This window comes from Thalassophryne amazonica, chromosome 13 (genome assembly GCF_902500255.1).
Source record: "Thalassophryne amazonica chromosome 13, fThaAma1.1, whole genome shotgun sequence".
In the NCBI taxonomy this organism is placed as follows: Eukaryota; Metazoa; Chordata; class Actinopteri; order Batrachoidiformes; family Batrachoididae; genus Thalassophryne; species Thalassophryne amazonica.
The window spans coordinates 31,363,501-31,385,033 of NC_047115.1; the positions used below are offsets into that span (position 1 = coordinate 31,363,501).

At 39.6% G+C, this 21,533-nt stretch overlaps 1 protein-coding gene and 1 long non-coding RNA gene across 2 annotated transcripts in view; one reads left to right on the top strand and one right to left on the bottom strand.

Annotated features, from left to right (window-relative positions):
• Positions 1-984: 984 nt before the first annotated feature.
• Positions 985-20,640, top strand: LOC117523919. The gene is made up of 3 exons (XR_004564642.1): positions 985-1,113; positions 6,018-6,024; positions 20,628-20,640. It is a non-coding gene; the product is annotated as an uncharacterized LOC117523919 (long non-coding RNA).
• LOC117523918 (tumor necrosis factor receptor superfamily member 6-like) overlaps positions 1,045-21,533 on the bottom strand; it is a 28,186-nt gene continuing 7,697 nt past the window's right edge. Inside the window, exons 3-9 of the mRNA XM_034185540.1 lie at positions 17,572-17,706; positions 17,291-17,402; positions 3,101-3,165; positions 2,857-2,964; positions 2,646-2,689; positions 2,285-2,303; positions 1,045-1,671 (exon numbers count right to left, since the gene is read on the bottom strand). Of these exons, the coding sequence (XP_034041431.1) occupies positions 1,388-1,671; positions 2,285-2,303; positions 2,646-2,689; positions 2,857-2,964; positions 3,101-3,165; positions 17,291-17,402; positions 17,572-17,706 (767 nt within the window). The 3' untranslated portion in view covers positions 1,045-1,387. The remainder of the gene's footprint in view (positions 1,672-2,284; positions 2,304-2,645; positions 2,690-2,856; positions 2,965-3,100; positions 3,166-17,290; positions 17,403-17,571; positions 17,707-21,533) is intronic.

Below are 21,533 nucleotides of genomic sequence, written 5' to 3' on the forward strand. Positions count from 1 at the left end.
ATCATTTTTAAGTCAAATATACTTTCATCAATATTAGTGTCTAATACTGATTCCAGCATCATCACCTTGCCCAATGCAGATTCGAGATTCATCACTGAATATGACTTTCATCCAGTCATCCACAGTCCACGATTGCTTTTCCTTAGCCCATTGTAACCTTGTTTTTTTTTTCTGTTTAGGTGTTAATGATGACTTTCGTTTAGCTTTCTGTATGTAACTCCCATTTCCTTTAGGCGGTTTCTTACAGTTCGGTCACAGATGTTGACTCCCATTCGTTCCTCATTTGTTTTGTTGCGCATTTTCGATTTTTGAGACATATTGCTTTAAGTTTTCTGTCTTGAAGCTTTGATGTTTTCCTTGGTCTACCAGTATGTTTGCCTTTAACAGCCTTCCCATGTTGTTTGTATTCGGTCCAGAGTTTAGACACAGCTGACTGTGAACAACCAACATCTTTTGCAACATTGCGTGATGATTTACCCTCTTAAGAGTTTGACAATCCTCTCCTTTGTTTCAATTGATATCTCTCATGTTGGAGCCATGATTCATGTCAGTCCACTTGGTGCAACAGCTCTCCAAGGTGTGATCACTCCTTTTTACATGCAGACTAATGAGCAGATCTGATTTGATGCAAGTGTTAGTTTTGGAGATGAAAATTTACAGGGTGATTCCATAATTTTTTCCTCAGAATTGAGTGAGTCCATATTTTTTTCCCTCTGCTTGGTCTAAAAAAGTAACCGTTACTGACTGCCACAATTTTTTTTCTTGATTTCTTATAGTGTTTCTTAAAGCCAGAAAGTTGCCATTTGAAATAACTTTAGTTTTGTGTCATGTCTGATCTGCTTTTTTTCTATAAAACTGAATGAACATCCGAGGCCGGTGATTCCATAATTGTTTCCAGGGGTTGTAATCAAGAAAACAACAGACACATGCATGCACAGTCACAGTGTGATACTATATGGCTCAAAAAAATCCATAGGGTGGAGTAACGCACCACATGCTTATTATGCATATCAATTTTGGAACCTGACAGAAGTAGGAGACATTACAGGAAGATGATGTTCAGAGTGCACAGTGTTTGACGTGGTTCTAACAACTGGCCCATAAATTCATAGGGTGACACAGGCTAACCTTAACCCTCATCTGGATCAATCTCGTCTGTCAAAATTGCACACTGCAATAGTGTTTGTATGAAACTACACACTGAAATGAGTCCCCTTCTAGTCACAGATTCAGTTCCCTATTAAAACCATGTTACAATTTTTGTACAAATACATATCTAACAATTTTCATTTACCTTTGTCTTTGTATGTGCAGTCTGGAAATACAATAAATTCATCAATGGCAAAATTTTGAAAAACTTACAATTTAAAACAAAAATAACATTCACTCAAGCGGCACTGCTCCCGTACAAAATATCCTTAACTTTTTCAGCTTTCAGGTTGTTGTTATTATTTTGTAGCATCTTCAATAGCTCTCTCCCGGCCTTCCTACCCATCCTGTTTTCCCACTTCTGCAGGAGATCGACTGTCTGCTCTGAGACATCTTGAGGGTGGTTCATCTTGCAAGAATCAATTTCAGTAGATAACATACCACTACTTAATGCTAGATTTTTCATAACCGTCCATCCGAGCACTTTAGCAATTTCAGGGATGTGAGGTGACAGCTCCACATCTGAAGACAAGGTGAGAGATGATACACACACACACACACACATATGACAAATTTACTAAGCTTGCATTGATTAGGAGAACTGCTTTAAAAAAAAAGAAAAAAAAAAAAAAGAAGTGAAATCAAGATAAAGACTCAAAAGTAACTACGACCACACCAAGTAAGGAAAACATAATTAGAGCCCAACCGCTATATTTGATTTGCCAATATCGGCTGATGTGATCCTTTCATAAACAGCTCAGCATCTCCATGATTTTTGCCGATTTTTCTGAATTTTCATTTCACTGAAAAAACACTTTGCTTTTGAAAATGGTGTATTTCTGTAGCATGTCCAGAAGAGAGTGCTACAATGGCCATGTTTACAAAGCTGTCAAGCATGGCGATCATCCCCATCACCCCTTGATCACATTAGCTACAAGAGAAAGTGACCAGCCAAAGTGGGGCATTTTCCTCCACTCATATTTTATAAAAGTTAGCGAGAAGTATTGTAAACTTTTTACTCCCAATACTGGCATCAGCCCTCCCACAAAATACATTTCTATTGGGCTCTTAATATAATGCAAAGTATGCTATCAAATAAGGTGCAATAATTAGAATGTTTTGGCCCTCATCTTACCGTTAAGGGGTACCAGTTCCTGAAACACAGAATAACAATGTAAGGATTACAGAGCCAATGCACAGGAGTAAATATCGACATAAATATCGATGACACAGACAGATGAGCGAGAAATTCATAACGGTCACAAAAGATTTGGGCCAAAAGAACTCAAAGAGAACAAGGTCACACCAAAGGTTTCAAAAAACTAACCTGTAGCTCCTACCGAAAGGGAAAGCTACATCAATGTTAGAAAGGAGACATGAGGACAGTTTATGGCACATAAACTGTACAACAACTGGATGACTATGTGCTTGCGCAGCAAACTTTTTTCACTAAGAGCAGAGGGTTCAGACTTAAAAAAAAAAAAAAACACACTTACCTTGTTGTCAGTAGTACTTCCAACTTGAATCTCGTTCAATGTACCTAATGAGAAAAATTAAGTTAATTAAAAGAACAGTGATTAACAGTAATTGCAATTGAAAATGAATCCACTGAGACTTGGGTTTTATTAAATTTTATCTAGGATCTGGAGGTTATTGCACCCCCTGGTGGCATGGCATACATAGTTGTGTAGCAATAGAAATACTCACCTGGTGATTTACTCTTTTTCGAACAGTATAGACCAGTCACGACTAATCCAATAATGACCAAGACTGCAATACTAATCCCGACGTACATTCCGACAGACTGCTTATCCCCTGAAATGCAAACACTGACCTGTCAGTTTTTCTAAATTAGAAAATTAATTGACTTTCGAAATGGCACAGCAGTAATTAAAAAAATTAAAGCTATCATGACTTAAGACAAACAACATAATACAAAAATAAATGACACCTTTTATATTGCAGACTGTGTCATTGGTGGGTGTGCAGACCTCTTTGATTCCTTCTTCACCGCACCTTCAGCCGAAATAACAAAAAAGGAGGAAGAAAAAAAAAGAATGGGAAATAACAGTTTGACTGATGAGAGGAAAAATACACATCTTTACTGCAGTTTCAAAACTCTTCTGTAAAGCAGTGAGGGCAGACAGCCGCTTAACCATGAAAAATCAGTTTCAGTAAGAGAGACATCTTATCAGGTCAGGACTGAGATCATGCAGTGGTCCCACCTGTCCCTGCATCCACTACACTGTGGAACTGCCTTGGGTCCTGGATGGCAACCACCCAGGCGGACATCAGAGAAGAGTGTAGTTATTGCAATTCTGGTGATCACCATATCCTTTCCAGAGTGAGATCAACCTTTTTCCCCCAGCCGTAAGGATGATACCATCTTCTAAACTGAAATAAAGTCTGATTGCAATGCCGGAAGAACATCACCCGCCAGAAGGGTTTCAGCTTCAATACCAAATTTTAAGGTTCTGTTACTAACCTATAAAATTATTTACGAACTAGCCCCTCCTTACTTAGCTGACGTAATTAAACCCTACGTACCAGCCCAGGCTTTGCATTCTCAGGGTGCAGGGCTACTTTGTGTCCCTAGGGTGAATAAAAAGTCTGCGGGTCACAGAGATTTCTCTTATCGTGCCCCTGTTCTGTGGAATGATCTCCCTGCATCAATAACACTCAGATTCTGTAGAGACTTTCAAGTCCAGACTTAAGACACACTTATTTTCCCTTTCGTATGGCTAGCATACTGGCATAGTATGTTACTACGCTTTTTACTCTTAAATTCTTTTTTTTTTTAAGGAAACTGAGCGGGTCACGGCTTCAACTTTATCTAAAGTCTGGGTCTTTAAGTGAAGCTTAAGCACCCGTCACACAGCAAGAATGTGCAGGAACGAGGCTGACACAGCAAATATGGTCATAAACCGGACACAGTCAAGAGGAAAAAGAGGTGTGGTCAGCTGTGTAAGAACGCATCCAGACTGCCTCGTGCACACCTGCAGGATGAAGCCCAAACACATTTCAGACAACAGTCAGATGACTCAGACTGCAGTCAGATGCCACCGACATTGGACTGTCACTCACTCACCCACCCACGCAATCAAATCTCCACTTGTCCTCACATTCCCAGTGGTAAACTGACCTCTCATCAGGAGGAGGGTGTGTGTCTCACATGAGAGATTGCACGCGTGTATGTGCCTAGAACAGGTGATACAAAGAGTACACTCAACAAAAATATAAATGCAACACTTTTGGTTTTGCTCCCATTTTGTATGAGATGAACTCAAAGATCTAAAACTTTTTCCACATACACAATATCACCATTTCCCTCAAATATTGTTCACAAACCAGTCTAAATCTGTGATAGTGAGCACTTCTCCTTTGCCGAGATAATTCATCCCACCTCACAGGTGTGCCATATCAAGATGCTGATTAGACACCATGATTAGTGCACAGGTGTGCCTTAGACTGCCCACAATAAAAGGCCACTCTGAAAGGTGCAGTTTTATCACACAGCACAATGCCACAGATGTCGCAAGATTTGAGGGAGCGTGCAATTGGCATGCTGACAGCAGGAATGTCAACCAGAGCTGTTGCTCGTGTATTGAACGTTCATTTCTCTACCATAAGCCGTCTCCAAAGGCGTTTCAGAGAATTTGGCAGTACATCCAACCAGCCTCACAACCGCAGACCACGTGTAACCACACCAGCCCAGGACCTCCACATCCAGCATGTTCACCTCCAAGATCGTCTGAGACCAGCCACTCGGACAGCTGCTGAAACAATCGGTTTGCATAACCAAAGAATTTCTGCACAAACTGTCAGAAACTGTCTCAGGGAAGCTGATCTGCATGCTCGTCGGCCTCATCGGGGTCTCGACCTGACTCCAGTTTGTCGTCGTAACCGACTTGAGTGGGCAAATGCTCACATTCGCTGGTGTTTGGCACATTGGAGAGGTGTTCTCTTCACGGATGAATCCCGGTTCACACTGTCCAGGGCAGATGGCAGACAGCGTGTGTGGCGTCGTGTGGGTGAGCGGTTTTCTGATGTCAATGTTGTGGATCGAGTGGCCCATGGTGGCAGTGGGGTTATGGTATGGGCAGGCGTCTGTTGTGGATGAAGAACACAGGTGCATTTTATTGATGACGTTTTGAATGCACAGAGATACCGTGACGAGATCCTGAGGCCCATTGTTGTGCCATCCAAGAACATCACCTCATGTTGCAGCAGGATAATGCACGGCCCCATGTTGCAAGGATCTGTACACAATTCTTGGAAGCTGAAAATGTCCCAGTTCTTGCATGGCCGGCATACTCACCGGACATGTCACCCATTGAGCATGTTTGGGATGCTCTGGACCGGCGTATACGATAGCGTGTACCAGTTCCTGTCAATATCCAGCAACTTCGCACAGCCATTGAAGAGGAGTGGACCAACATTCCACAGGCCACAATTGACAACCTGATCAACTCTATGCAAAGGAGATATGTGTTGCACTGCATGAGGCAAATGGTGGTCACACCAGATACTGACTGGTATCCCCCCCAATTAAACAAAACTGCACCTTTCAGAGTGGCCTTTTATTGTGGACAGTCTAAGGCACACCTGTGCACTAATCATGGTGTCTAATCAGCATCTTGGTATGGCACACCTGTGAGGTGGGATGGATTATCTCAGCAAAGGAGAAGTGCTCACTATCACAGATTTAGACTGGTTTGTGAACAATATTTGAGGGAAATGGTGATATTGTGTATGTGGAAAAAGTTATAGATCTTTGAGTTCATGTCATACAAAATGGGAGCAAAACCAAAAGTGTTGCGTTTATAATTTTGAGTGTATGTGTGTATGTGTATGTGTGTGGGGGGCAGATGAAGTGTCCACTCAGCTGCGCACGTGTTCACAATGGCAGAACGAGCCACTACGCGCGTGTGCAAGTGTAGAACAGGTGATCAAAACAGCATGTGTGTGTGTGGCCGAAATGTTCGCTCAGCTGTGTGTATGTGTTCATAAACGCTGTACCAGCTGCTCCGCATGCACATGTGGGTAGGGCCGTCACAATTATTACAATATTCGCGAATATTTTTTCATAATCACGATTACCTTGAATTATTTATTTTATCAACAAAGTTACATAAACGACTCGGAATCTGACGTCATCGAGCAGCAGCAGCCGCACGCTGCCTCACTCTGTTTCCTCTCGTTTTGGTCGGATGGTTAGCGAGGCTCGGATAAATAACATGGAGCGTGAGGAGGTTCTGGTTCCAAAGCCACACACCGCTGTGGATGCATTTCGGTTTTGTAGGGCTGGCTCGACTACATCGACGACTGAAATCGTTAACAACTAATTTAGTAGTCGACGAGTCGTTTATTTTATTTAAGTCTTTGATTTTTCTCTCAATTCATAGTTTCAGGCAGCGAGCCGTCCTGCAGTCATTTGGACGTTCAAATTTTGAATAAGACGGCCGATTAAAACAGCAGCCGTCTTGTTCAAAGCCTTTTAAAATGCGCAGTGTGCGTGTACGCGCGGAGTCAACACGCTGCAGACTGAGTGAGCGAGATTCCTGAACGGAGGCACGAGACGTTACGTTCTGCTGTGAACCATCACGTGAGACAGCGAGCGCGGAGCAATATATACATATATATATATATATATATATATATATATAAAACAAACCGTGGAGCTGCCTTTACTCTCTGTACTTTCTCTACCGGTGCGGTTCTGACGGCACTGTCCTGTTCACACCATGAGCACGTCGTATACTGAATTTATGAGATCATGAGATGAAATAAACAGTCAAATATCCTTAAAAAAATTTGAATATACAAACCCCTGGCAAAAATTATGGAATCACCGGCCTCGGAGGATGTTCATTCAGTTGTTTAATTTTGTAGAAAAAAAAAACAGATCACAGACATGACACAAAACTAAAGTCATTTCAAATGGCAACTTTCTGGCTTTAAGAAACACTATAAGAAATCAGGAAAAAAAAATGTGGCAGTCAGTAACGGTTACTTTTTTAGACCAAGCAGAGGGGGAAAAAAATATGGAATCACTCAATTCTGAGGAAAAAATTATGGAATCATGAAAAACAAAAGAACGCTCCAACACATCATTAGTATTTTGTTGCACCACCTCTGGCTTTTATAACCGCTTGCAGTCTCTGAGGCATGGACTTAATGAGTGACAAACAGTACTCTTCATCAATCTGGCTCCAACTTTCTCTGATTGCTGTTGCCAGATCAGCTTTGCAGGTTGGAGCCTTGTCATGGACCATTTTCTTCAACTTCCACCAAAGATTTTCAATTGGATTAAGATCCGGACTATTTGCAGGCCATGACATTGACCCTGTGTGTCTTTTTGCAAGGAATGTTTTCACAGTTTTTGCTCTATGGCAAGATGCATTATCATCTTGAAAAATGATTTCATCATCCCCAAACATCCTTTCAATTGATGGGATAAGAAAAGTGTCCAAAATATCAACGTAAACTTGTGCATTTATTGATGATGTAATGACAGCCATCTCCCCAGTGCCTTTACCTGACATGCAGCCCCATATCATCAATGACTGTGGAAATTTACATGTTCTCTTCAGGCAGTCATCTTTATAAATCTCATTGGAATGGCACCAAACAAATGTTCTTTCTTTTCTTTCTTTAATATTTATTTAAAAGAAAAAAAAACAACAACAAAACAAAAAACAAAAGCAGAAATAAAGTATCACAAATCACCTGAATGAAAAGGAGCAGAGAGAACACGTCTTATGTTTTCTGCCCCTTTTTACAATACAAGCTTTCAATATCCAGTCATTATTCAACATTATTTAACAGACTGCATTTCTTTGACTTGTTACATACCACTGACTTATTTCATAATTATGACCATTATTTAGTAGATTACATCTCTGACAGGTTACATTTTAAACATTATTAACAGATTACATTTTTTTTGGCTTTCTCACAGCCCACTGACTTATTTCATAGTTTCATACTTGATACATCTAGTTTAATACGTTTTTTAAATAACTTAAGCAACCTTAATTCTTTGATTTCTTTGTTGAGATTGTTCCATAATTTTACACCATTTACTGCAATACTCCGTTCCTTTACTTTGGTTCTGTATCTTGGTTTTTTAAAAGACTTCTATTCCTTTCAATTTATACTCTTTTTTCAAACATATTTTGAATGTTTGTTGGTAAAGTATTTTTATTAGCTTGGTGCATTGTTTGTAATATTTTCAAATTGTCTAAATCATGAAATTTAAGTACCCTATACTTAATGAACAATGGATTAGATGGATCTCTAAAACCACTGTTGCTAATCACTTTTAAAGCTCTTTTCTACAGAATAAATAAACATTGTGTATAAGTTGTATATGTTGATCCCCAGATTTCTGCACAATAAGTTAAATATGGAACAATCAATGAATTGTACAATGTTAATAAACCATAACTATTTAATGAATATTTTACTTTATGCAAAACAGCAATGGCTTTCGCTATTTTCCCTTTTATGTAATTTATGTGTGACTTCCATGTAAGATCTTCATCAATCATGACTCCTAAAAATTTCATTTCTTTTACCCTTTGTATATCCATTCCATCTATTTGTAATGACACATTATTTTTTTCACTCTGTCATTAAACAATATGAAATTTGTCTTATTAATATTTGGTGACAATCTGTTTATATCAAACCAATATTTAACTTTTTTCAACTCTGTATTTATCACTTGTGCTACTTCCTGTATATCTGATCCAGAGTAAAACAGCGTTGTATCATCAGCAAATAAAATGCTGCCAAGCACATTAGATACATTCAGCAAAATCATTAATATACAAAATAAACAGTTTGGGTCCAAGTACTGATCCTTGTGGTACTCCATAAATAATGTTACACAATTCTGATTTGGTATTATTTATCTGAACAAACTTCTATTTTCTAAGTAGCTTTTTACCCACTGATGTGCAATACCTCTTATTCCATATTGTTGTAACTTGTAAAGCAATCTTGAGTAGTTGATATCAAAAGCCTTTTTCAGGTCGATAAAAATACTTACAAAATAATCCTTATTTTCTATTGTTGTTGATATTTTCTCTATTAATTCCATAATTGCTATAGCTGTCGAATGTTTTGTTCTGAATCCATACTGAGCATTATTTAAAATATGATGTTTCTCAATGAATCTATCCAACCATGTCACAAAAACTTTTTCCATAATTTTAGAAAACTGTGGAAGCAATGATACTAGCCTGTAATTAGAAAAATTGTTTGTCTCTATTTTTATATAATGGGACTACCTTGGCAATTTTCATTTCGTCTGGAAAAATCCCTGTTGACAGAGACAGATTACAAATGTAAGTAAATGGTTAAATAAGAGTTTCTATTATACTTTTTACAGTCATCATGCCTAAATCTTCATGGTCAGTTGATCTTTTGCTTACACAGTTTTTTTTATAATATTTCTTATTTCATCTTTTTCCACACTGTCCAGGAAAATACTATTGACTGTATTTACAAGTGTATGCAATTTATCTTCTACTATTGGTTTATTTCCCACCAGACTTGAGCCTACATTTGAAAAATAATCATTAAACCCATTTGCAACTTCTTTTATGTCATATATCTCTATTTTCCTTGACAAAGTAATTTGGAAAAGTTGCTTTCGCTCCATCACTTTCAATCACACTTTTTATAATTCCCCATGTTGCCCTCATATCATCTTTACTCTTATTTAATTGTTCACTATAATATTTTTTTTGTTTCCTAATTATTGTCAATAGTTTATTTTTATATTTTTTTGTATCTGTGTTCTGTTTCCTTTGTTTGCATTTTTAAAAAGCACCTGTATAAATACTTTTTCTTTGCACAAGCATTTTTTATTCCCTTTATCAGCCATGGTTTATTTACTCTTTTCTTAGTAATTTCTATTAATTTACAGTTTTTACTATATGATTTCATCAATATTTTCGTAAATGAATTATATGCTACATTAACATCACTGACAAACTTCTTCCCAATTTTGATTTTTAAGGTCATATTTTAATGCCTCTAAGGCTTTTACTGACTTATCTCTTTTAAAGTTTATAACAGTTTTTTTCTTGTACCCATTTTTATACTTAAATATTGAAAAAACTGGTAAATGATCGCTAACATCTGTCATCAAGATCCCATTCTTGATAATTTAATCTGTTCTATTTGTAAATATATTGTCGATTACCGTTGCACTTTGCGATGTAATTCTGGATGGTTTTGTTATCAAGGGGAATAACCCCAAACTATACATTGAATTCACAAAATCACTTATTCTTTGGCAACTGGAGCTTTCTATGTTAATGTTAAGGTCTCCACACATATAAAGCGTTTTGTTTTTAATTTGATGGAATAACTATTATTTTATCTGTAAATTTCCACAACACATGAGTCAGGTGCTCTGTATACACAACAGATTAGAATATTCTTAGATGTTTCATGTATAAGTTCCACTGTTACAATTTCTATGACATCATCCATAATTGTCATTTTTTCTACAATTGTACATATCAGATCTGTTTTTATGTACAGAGCAATACCTCCACCTTTTTTATCTCTTCCGTTTACAAAATATAGCTCATATCCCTCCATTTGAACATCAGCCATGAGATCATCTTTAAGCCAAGATTCAGTGATTGCAACAATACTAAATTTATTTTTAAACTGATTTAAATAATCTTTTATTTGTGACATTTTACAATACAAGCTTCGGCTGTTTATATGTATGAGTGACAGGGTATCTTCTGCAATTTTTTCACTATTTAGCTGTTCTTCCGTATAATACTCGCAACCAATCGTTTTTAAGTCAAATATACTTTCATCAATATTAGTGTCTAATATTGATTCCAGCATCATCACCTTGCCCAATGCAGATTCGAGATTCATCACTGAATATGACTTTCATCCATTCATCCACAGTCCACGATTGCTTTTCCTTAGCCCATTGTAACCTTGTTTTTTTCTGTTTAGGTGTTAATGATGGCTTTCGTTTAGCTTTTCTGTATGTAACTCCCACTTCCTTTAGGCGGTTTCTTACAGTTCGGTCACAGACATTGACTCCAGTTTCCTCCCATTCGCTCATTTGTTTTGTTGTGCATTTTTGATTTTTGAAACATATTGCTTTAAGTTTTCTGTCTTGACGCTTTGATGTCTTCCTTGGTCTACCAGTATGTTTGCCTTTAACAATCTTCCCATCTTGTTTGTATTTGGTCCAGAGTTTAGACACAGCTGACTGTGAACAACCAACATCTTTTGCAACATTGTGTGATGATTTACCCTCTTTTAAGAGTTTGATAATCCTCTCCTTTGTTTCAATTGACATCTCTCGTGTTGGAGCCATGATTCATGTCAGTCCACTTGGTGCAACAGCTCTCCAAGGTGTGATCACTCCTTTTTAGATGCAGACTAACGAGCAGATCTGATTTGATGCAGGTGTTAGTTTTGGGGATGAAAATTTACAGGATGATTCCATATTTTTTCCCTCTGCTTGGTCTAAAAAAGTAACCGTTACTGACTGCCACAATTTGTTTTCCTGATTTCTTATAGTGTTTCTTAAAGCCAGAAAGTTGCCATTTGAAATGACTTTAGTTTTGTGTCATGTCTGTGATCTGCTTTTTTTCTACAAAATTAAACAACTGAATGAACATCCTCCGAGGCCGGTGATTCCATAATTATTGCCAGGGGTTGTATAAATGAACTGAGCAAAATTTACAGAAAAGCTGTGCAGTGATGTTCAGAGGCACAGATCACAAAAAGCTCAGCTTTAACAGCTGTTATTTTCCAAAGGTATGTATTTGTTCAATCTTGAGCTTAATGTAGTGTTCAAGCACAAAACGTGACTGATGAGAAAAAAAAAAGGATGACTTCATCACACTAAAATGAACTGGAGTCAGAATAATAATACAAACTGCTGATTTCTGTTATTTTTCAAAGTTATTAAGCTGTAGCTATATGTTTTAATTATTTCAAAGTGAGTTGCCTCTTATTTTATTCAGATTTATTTATACAAAAAAAAAAAAAAAAAAAGAGGGAGTCTAATCAGCCTGCATTGTTCTGTTCAGTTTATATCAAAGTTTTCTGCACATGTCCAGGTATTTTTTTCCTTCTGTATAAGAGTTTGGTGTTTGCGTTTGCTCCACAAAGTTTTAAAACACAATAAAATGTTCACACTTTTCTTTATAGCAGTTCTGTAATTTCAGAAATGCAACAGAAACAACCACAAATCAAAAAAAAATTGGGACTATATGTAAAATGAAGATAAAAATAAAAATGTTTCTCCACTCAGAGAAGCCAAATGTTCTTCCAGAGTTGTGTAATTATACTACGATAGTAGAATATAAAGAAGAGAAAAAAAGAAAAAAAAAAAGACAATATAAGCGTCAATCAGAATTATGTGCCTGACAATCGTCTCCAGAAATTCCTAATCGTGACAGCACTACATGTGGGGCGCATGTGCACGCACAAGCACAGGTGCTGTCTATCCAGAGAGCGCACAAAAGGCCTGACAACTGTCAATGATCGCCTGCTGTTAGTCCAGTGAAAAATCCCTTTAGGTGTTTGATCAGTATATACGAGGTCTATTAGAAAAGTATCCGACCTTATTATTTTTTTCAAAAACCATATGGATTTGAATCACGTGTGATTACATCAGACATGCTTGAACCCTCGTGGGCATGCGAGAGTTTTTTCACGCCTGTCGGTTACGTCATTCGCCTGTGGGCAGTCTTTGAGTGAGGAGTGGCCCACCCTCTCGTCGATTTTTTCATTGTTTAGGAATGGCTCAGAGACTGCTGCTTTGTTTGATCAAAATTTTTTCAAAACTGTAAGGCACAACTGAGTGGACACCATTCGATAAATTCAGCTGGTTTTTGGTAAACATTTTTAACGGCTGATGAGAGATTTTGGTCTGGTAGTGTCGCCCTAAGGACGGCCCACGGCGCCTGACGGCGATTTGCGCTTCGAGGCGGCAGCGTCTCGCCGTTTCAAGTTGAAAACTTCCACATTTCAGGCTCTGTTGACCCAGTAAGTCTTCAGAGAACAGAGAACTTTCAGAAGAAGTCGGCATGAGGAGTTTATTCGGACATTCCATTGTTAACGGACATTTTGTAATGAAAGAACGTGCGGGCAGAGTCGCGACCCCCCGACTGCGGGGGGGTCGCGACAGGAAAAACACCTCCGTTGGAAACCTTAACGGACAAGTTGGAACATGCCCAAGCTGTTAAACAATTTCTGTTACTCACTTGTTGAAAGCCATCAAAAGCCGCCTGAATTTTACAAATGGTTTTCAACACGGAGGTGTTTTTCCTGTCGCGGCGCACACAGATTTGCCGAGTCGTCACGGAAACGACTCGGGGAATTTGCGCGCATGTCTTTCATTACAAAATGTCCTTAAACAGTGGAATGTCCGCATAAACTCCTCATGCCGGCCTCTTCTAAATCTTCTCTGTTCTCTCACGACGTCCTGGGTCAACAGAGCCTTAAATTAGGATGATTTCAGCTTGAAACAGGCCGACGACGGCGCCTGGAAGCGCTGCATGACGTCCCGCTCCGTGGGAAGTCCTTACAGCGACAGAAACACCCCATAATCTCTCATCAGCCGTTAAACTTTTCACCGAAAACCAGCTGAATTTCTCGAATAGTGTCCACTCGGATATTCCTCACAGGTCCAGAAAAAAGTTTGATAAAGCAACACGCGCCGTCTCGAGCAGCGGGTGAAACAAAGGAATTCAGCCGAGAGGGCGGGACCACATCTCACTCAAGGCCTGCCCACAGGGAAATGACGTCACTAACACGTGTGAAAAAACTCAAGCATGCGCACGAGGGTTCAAGCATGATTGGTGTAATCGCATGTCATTCAAATCCATATAGTGTTTTTTTTTTTTATAAAACTGCCGGTTAGTTTTATAAGATACCTCGTACTTGCATTGCTTGATTTTATTTGCCCGGCTTTACTCCGTAGCTGCTGTTGAACTGTGCTGGCAGTGCGCCAACTTCCCAGATGTGCGCAACATTACTCAGACGCGGCCAGTGGACTTTCTCTTCTTTTTTTTTTAAAAACGTTTTTTTTTTTGTCATTTTACTTGATGTGCATCGCAACACAACTGTAGTTGGATTATCGTTGCGGGACGGCACTTCACACGGGATTTATTCATACCAGCGGTGGATCATGCATTTGCCAGATGATCGACGTTGCCAACACACAGTGCAGCCGGTTGAAAGGGATGTCATCAGCTGTTTGCACTGCGCTGAGGAACGAGGGGTACTGGAGGTGAGTTGCATGTTTATTTATGTTGTTATGAGCTGAGGAAACATTTCCACATCATACCTGTTACAGACTTAGGAGATTGACATGTAATGATACGAGGTCTATTAGAAAAGTATCCGACATTTTTTTCAAAAACCATATGGATTTGAATCACGTGCGATTGCGTCAAACAAGCTTGAACCCTCGTGCGCATGCGTGAGTTTTTCCACACCTGTCGATTGCGTCATTCGCCTGTGAGCAGGCTCGGTGCGCCGCGCTCTGTGCCGCCATCGAGAGCCACAAACCACCGGATAATTTCTAAACGGATGGCTCTGTGGAGCCGGGACCGTCGTGTGCACTTTCTCTGGTTATCACAAGAGCTGGACATCAACCATTTTCCGGCAGATTTCACTTTTAACAAGAGATTTTGTCATGGAAAGCCGAGTAGAGGCTTCGCGCGTCACGATGGATTCGCTACTGGAGCGAGACAAAACCACCTCCGTTTTGGTCTCACAGGACGGCTTTGAGATGAAGTTCAGACAGCTGTCGGTGGTTTATTTCCATCGAGTGATTATCTGAGAAATTGTGGATGTGCCAGGACATGCCAGAACATGTCTCGTGAGGCTTCATCACGGCGTTGCTGTGCGCCATGCGGCACCGCTGCGACGCGCGAAGCCTCTGCTCCTCTTTCCATGACAAAAACTCCTGTAACAGTGGAATGTGCCGTTCATTTCCAAACCGGACGCTGTGTTTTACCCGGGACGTCGTCTGACTAGCACAGGAATTGTGACAAGACGTGGACATCAGCCCTTTTTCGGCACATTGAGACAGACGTGCGGAGGAATTCCGCACGTCGCGGCGCTGCCGCATGGCGCAAAGCAACGCCGTGATGAAGCCTCACGGGACATGTTCTGGCATGTCCAGGCACATCCACAATTTCTCAGATAATCACTCGTTGGAAAAAAAAACACCGACAGCTGTCTGAACGCCATCTCAAAGCCGTCCTGTGAGACCAAAATGGAGGTGGTTTTGTCTCACTCCATCAGCAAATCGGTCATGACGCGCGAAGCCTCCACTCGGCTTTCCATGACAAAATCTCGTTAAAAGTGAAATCTGCCGGAAAATGGCTGATGTCCTGCTCTTGTGATAACCAGAGAAAGTGCACACGACAGCCTCGGATCCACACAGCCATCCGTTTAGAAATGATCCGGTGGTTTGTGGCTCTCGATGGCGGCGCACCACGCGTCCTTAAAGCTGTAGTAACACTCATTCTCTGTGAAGCCCGTAAAATTTTCACCGAAAGCCAGATAAATTTTTCGAATGGTTTCCAGCTGCCAGTCTTTAACAGTTTCTGAAAAAATTCTGATGGAAAAAAAGCCCAAATCATTCCGCCATTTCCTGACAATGAAAATCTGCTGAGGGGGTGGACCACTCCTCACTCAAAGCCTGCTCACAGGCGAATGACGCAACTGACAGGCGTGGAAAAACTCACGCATGCACACGAGGGCTCAAGCTTGTCTGACGCAATCACACGTGATTCAAATCCATATGGTTTTTGAAAAAAATAATAAGGTTGGATACTTTTCTAATAGACCTCGTATGTGCATTACAGCAGTGACATCCTACTCAGCTGTGTTGTGGGGCACTGCACAGAGCCTCTGACGTGTGCACAGTGCCACATACATGTTATTACATATAAACATTTCCTCGCCATCTTCGCTCTGTCTGATGTCGCTCCGTGACACATACATGCTGCAAAATTCTTCTTTTAAAACTTGAAAGTTCTAAAAGTTTGCGATGTCCACACACTACGTTTAGCTAAGCTTCGCACAGGAGCCACACAGTGTCACGCCAGCAACCAACCAGTCCTGCTTTACAACTGTTGCAACAGCCAGGGTTTGAGTGACATTTATTCTCCTTGAAACTCCGCGGATCCAAGGAAACAGATTTGTATCTGTAACACACAGATCAGTGTCTGCGGACTTATAAAACTTGCACGATATCGTAAAAAAAAAAAAAAAAAAAAAAACGCTTTGCGATAAGCATTGTAAAAACTCAGCAATGATCACGATTAAAGAGTACAAAACTAACACCCCGCACCCCTCCCCATGATGAAATCTGCGGAATCCCGAAGATCACAGCCCTGGATTACACATGGGCCGCCGTTGGATAGGTGTCCCATCTCGACAGAGCCTGGAGGGTTTTGAACATGTGCATCACACTCTGGGCTGCCAGCCGATTTTGACCAACCGTGTCGACTTTCGCAGATGGCTGTCAGAGCGTTTTGGAACTGCAACTGGACACTTTCAGATGTGCGCCAATTCGTCATTCTGGCTATGTGTGATGGGTGTATTAGTAAATTATTAGCATAGTGGCCAGCAATCACCTTAGTATTTCTTGTTTTTCCTGTTGCTTAATGCTGACAAATTATACTGCATTTGCTGTCTTTCCGATGCCTTATTCTGTCTTTTCTCTCTGAGGTGTGGTTCCATCCAGAGATGGGTGTGGTGTCTGTTTCTGCAACCCTCATGTCCTGTGCCACGGCAAAATTTCCTGTATATTCATTTTGTAAACTGTTTTGTCAATTATGTCCGTAGCATGGCCCAAGCAGAGGGTCACCCCTTTCAGTATGGTCTGCTTGAAATTTCTTCCTCAAACCAGAGGGAGTTTTCCTTACCACTGTCGCCTGTGTGCTTGCTCTGGGGGTTGGTAAGGTTAGACCTTACCTGTGTGAAGCGCCTTGAGGCAACTTTGATGTGATATGAAATAAACTGAATACCACAGATCCCTAGGGCTTTTCCCTGCTCTCAGCTGTTTGACAAACTTTCTAGCAGACATGTTTGAGATCACATTTGGAGGAGACCTTACTCTTTACAGGGGTAGCAGATCTTGCAGAGTTCCAAGCTGCAGTAGTGTTGGGATTTACATCGACACACTGTATCTCTAGCACGGGTACAGGTCTCTGCCTCCTCCAGATTGGCTAAAAGGACAGTACATGCGACACGTGAAGTGAGACACCATTGTGTTGGTTGCTTGCTTTTCCATAACATCCCAACTTTTTTCTCATTTGGATTTGTACATACCAATAACTCATTTAAAGCATGTGTGGACAACAAAAATTATAACTCTCATCCCTGTTGCATTTGTACCATTAATTTGTGCGCAGGAAGTGCAGGGTTCACAGAACTTGTTGGAAGAAGGATGGCTGTTGTACTCCCCAGCTGGACAGAACTCACATTCTGGATTGTCTCCATCAACAGTGCAGTGCTCCTTCACTCGCTGACCTGCAGTTTGAATGTACACAGAAAATTGATTCATATGCCACAGTCTACACATTAATCTATACCATCACTTAAACATGAAAACTCTTGCGTCACAAAAATCATTTTTAAATGAAAACTTCAAAGATGAAAAGATTTGTCAAATTAAAAAATTCAATCAAGTTGTGTTAAAAAGTTAATGGCCACCTTAAACGATTACTACAACCCCTGGCAATAGTTATGGAATCAACGGCCTCGGAGGATGTTCAGTTACTTAATTTTGTAGAAAAAAAGCAGATCAGACATGACACAAAACTAAAGTCATTTCAAATGCCAACTTTCTGGCTTTAAGAAACACTAAGAAATCAGGAAAAATAATTGATTCAACTTCAATTTATTACATATTTAAAGCACCAAATCACAACAAAGCTGCCTCAAGGCACTTCACACAAGTAAGGTCGAACCTTACCAACCCCTCGAGCAAGCAAACAGGTGACAGTAGTAAGGAAAAACTCCCTCTGATGATACTGAGGAAGAAACCTCAAGCAGACCAGACACAAAGGGGTGACTCACTGCTTCGGCCATTCTAACAGTTAAGAATAAGAAGAACTTTATTAGTCCTGAAGGACACTGTTTTGCCAGAGTGCCGTAAACATTGCTTTTTTTTTTTTTTTTTTTTAAACAGTGAGTACAACATGATTATGCAAAATGACTGAAGACAATTGCACAAGATTTTGACAGTATTGCACATAGCTCTGAGCAACTGAAAAACTCTGATCATTATGTATTTATTTTGCAGAAAGGGAGGAGTTATACTGTCTGATTGCCACAGGTAGGAAATATGTCCTGTGGCATTCTTTGGTGCACCTCGGTGGCCTCAGTCTATGGCTGAAGGTGCTCTGACAGGACATCAGTGTGGCATGCAGGCGGTGGGAGGTGTTGTCCCGGATGGTGAGCAGTTTTCTCAACATCCTCCTCTGTCACCTCTATCACAGACTCCAGTTCCACCCCCAGGACAGAGCCAGCCTTCCTGATGAGCTTGTTGAGTTTGTTCATGTCAGCTGCCTTCAGCCTGCTGCCCCAGCACACTACAGCCTAGAAGATGTTGGACACCACTGAGTGATAAAACATCTGCAACATACTTCTGCAGACATTGAAAGATCTGAGGATCTGCCTCCTGAGGAAGTACAGTCGGTTCTGACATTTCTTATACAAAGCATCTGTTTTTTGCAGACCAGTCTAGTTTGTTGTCTGTGTGGACACCCAGGTACTTGTAGTAGTCCGTAATGTCCATCTCAGTTCCATTGATGGTAACTGGATTCAGACGGGTCTTTCGTCTTTTGAAGTTCACCACCAACTCCTTCACAATGTTTTTACAAAGTTTTACAGAGCTGAAGAAACAGAAAATAGGAATTTAAAACATCTGATGTATCAGCTGCAGGCATGACATCTCACGGTTTGATGACGTAACGCACTGGACTCATTCCACACGCGTGCAAAAACAACTGTAGGATGCATGTAGTCTAATTTTAGCCCAACCAACCACAGAAATGCAAGTATGTCAGTACTGTTGAAAGAAAAAAAAGGAATTTTTGAACATCTTGAAAATCCCACCATGGTTAAAGCAAGACCCAGTAACAGTGTCTCGGAAAATCACAAACACCCTCCCGAACCTTCTTGGGTTAGGACAAGTTTGCAAATTATGACCTTCCAGGATGCTTATCCAAGAAAGAAACAACAGAGTTTTAGACATCTAGAGGGCATTCGGAGAGCTGATACCTCCACTGTGGCTGGTAGTTCCCTCTTCCATTACATGTGGATCTACGCTCGGCACAGTACCACCATCTAGGTTTCACTGTATTTTTATCCACACTAGATGAGATAACCTTCTTATTACCCCTACAAACTGAGTTTCGGGCATTATTTCTTGTCATGAAATTTAATACAGTGGTGAACACACCCTACATCACATTGTTAAAGTAAATTAAAGTCGTGTTGTCCAGATTCACTGGTCCATGCTTCACCCCTCCATCAAGTTTAATACAAATCTGTTAAAAATGGTGTATCTTAGAATGTTAAAGCAATGGGGAGGGGGTGAGGAAATTCCCAGATCCTAGTACAGGCAGTGTTGTATAGTAACGAAGTAAAAATACTTCACTACGTTTTGGGAGACTTTGTAATTTACTTGAGTTTTTTTAAATTCAGCTTACTTTCACTTCACTACATTTCCGACCTTAACTGCATACTTCTACTCCGATACATTTTCTCTGCGCCATGCCGTTACTCGTTACAAAAAAAAAAAAAACAAAAAAAAAACACACACACGAAAAAAGTCATGTTTTCACCCAGAGACACCACTGATTACTAGTGACTGCAACGAAGTCAGGCCAATTTGTCATGAGGCATGTCTGGTAGGCTTTTTTGCAGTAGCGCACTTGGGGGTGTTTTCAGGAAAATGATCATTTCTCTGCATTGATTGCAGACCTGCAGCGGGTCTGTAATCAACTTTTCTGCAGCGCAGCTTTGCTTTGAACCTTGAACCAATCGAATCAGTGATTCGCAGGTCGAAGCAGTGCTTTGATCTACGATTTGATGATTTTATTTCACTTTATCCTGATTTTTTTTCCCACTAAAACCCTGAAGAGCATATGTCTGAGTAATATTTAATATTTTTATGTTAAACCGACCTGTTATGGTCTTCTGAAACAGTTGATAGATGTATTTTATAACTTAAAAATGGGACCGATGCTAACGCGTTAGCATGTCTATGGCGTTTTCAATGTTAAAGTTAGTATTAAGCTGTTCGCATCAGCATGTTTGTGTTGATTTGTTTTCTGTATAATTAATGGCTCAGCGTTCGTTGTCATAAAAGAGTCAAATTGTAATTTTTTAAATTTATTTTTATTCATATATTATAGCAACAACAGTAATAGTCTACATAATAGACAATAGTCAATAATAATAAACTAATAATGTTACAATACAATTTTAGAGAAAGAGACAAAAAGAACCCAATGAAACAAAAACAGAAAAGATAAAACCATGTAACAATGAAAATAAATAAATACATATAGAAATAAATAACTGTTTCCTGTGAACACCTAGTGAGTAGAATACTCTCGTTTAGGTTTTGAAACCTTGTTTCTGAAGTGTTTTTGTGTGATGTGCACAATTTTCAGTATTTTGTCAAATACTACCAGTCATTTACAAGCTTAGATAAACTTTAAAAAAAAAAAGTCCGTTTTTTATTATTAACATTTACTTGTACTTTTACTTTCAATACTTGAGTACACTTAGTTGTAAATTACTTGTCATACTTATGTACAAAAAATACTAGATACTTTAAGACTTTTACTTGAGTAGCATTTCAATCAGTGACTTGAACTTCTACCAAAGTCATTTTTTAATGGGTATCTGTACTTTTACTTAAGTGTGATTTTCCGGTACTTTATACAACACTGATTACAGGAATACACTTTCAAATTTAATGTGATTGTTCCTCAGCCCTATAATCCTGCTCATGGTCAAACATTTTCATAACCATTACCTCCTTCACAGACACAGTCACACAAAAGTCACGAGAAACCAAGGGGAAACTCACACTGTAAAAAAAGAGAGTTTAGACAACTGTTATTATATATACACTGTATACTAAATAGCATTTTTAGCAATAAAATTGCTACTTAGTGTGTTTAAGTCACATGTTAAATTTCACCCATTTAAAACTACGTCAACTACACTTTAGTGGATTTGGATAATGGGGCAGTTCCAGGAATTTTAACAGTATCACAAAAAAAAAAAACAAAAAAAAAAACACAAACTGATACATTATTCTTAAATGTTGGTACAGG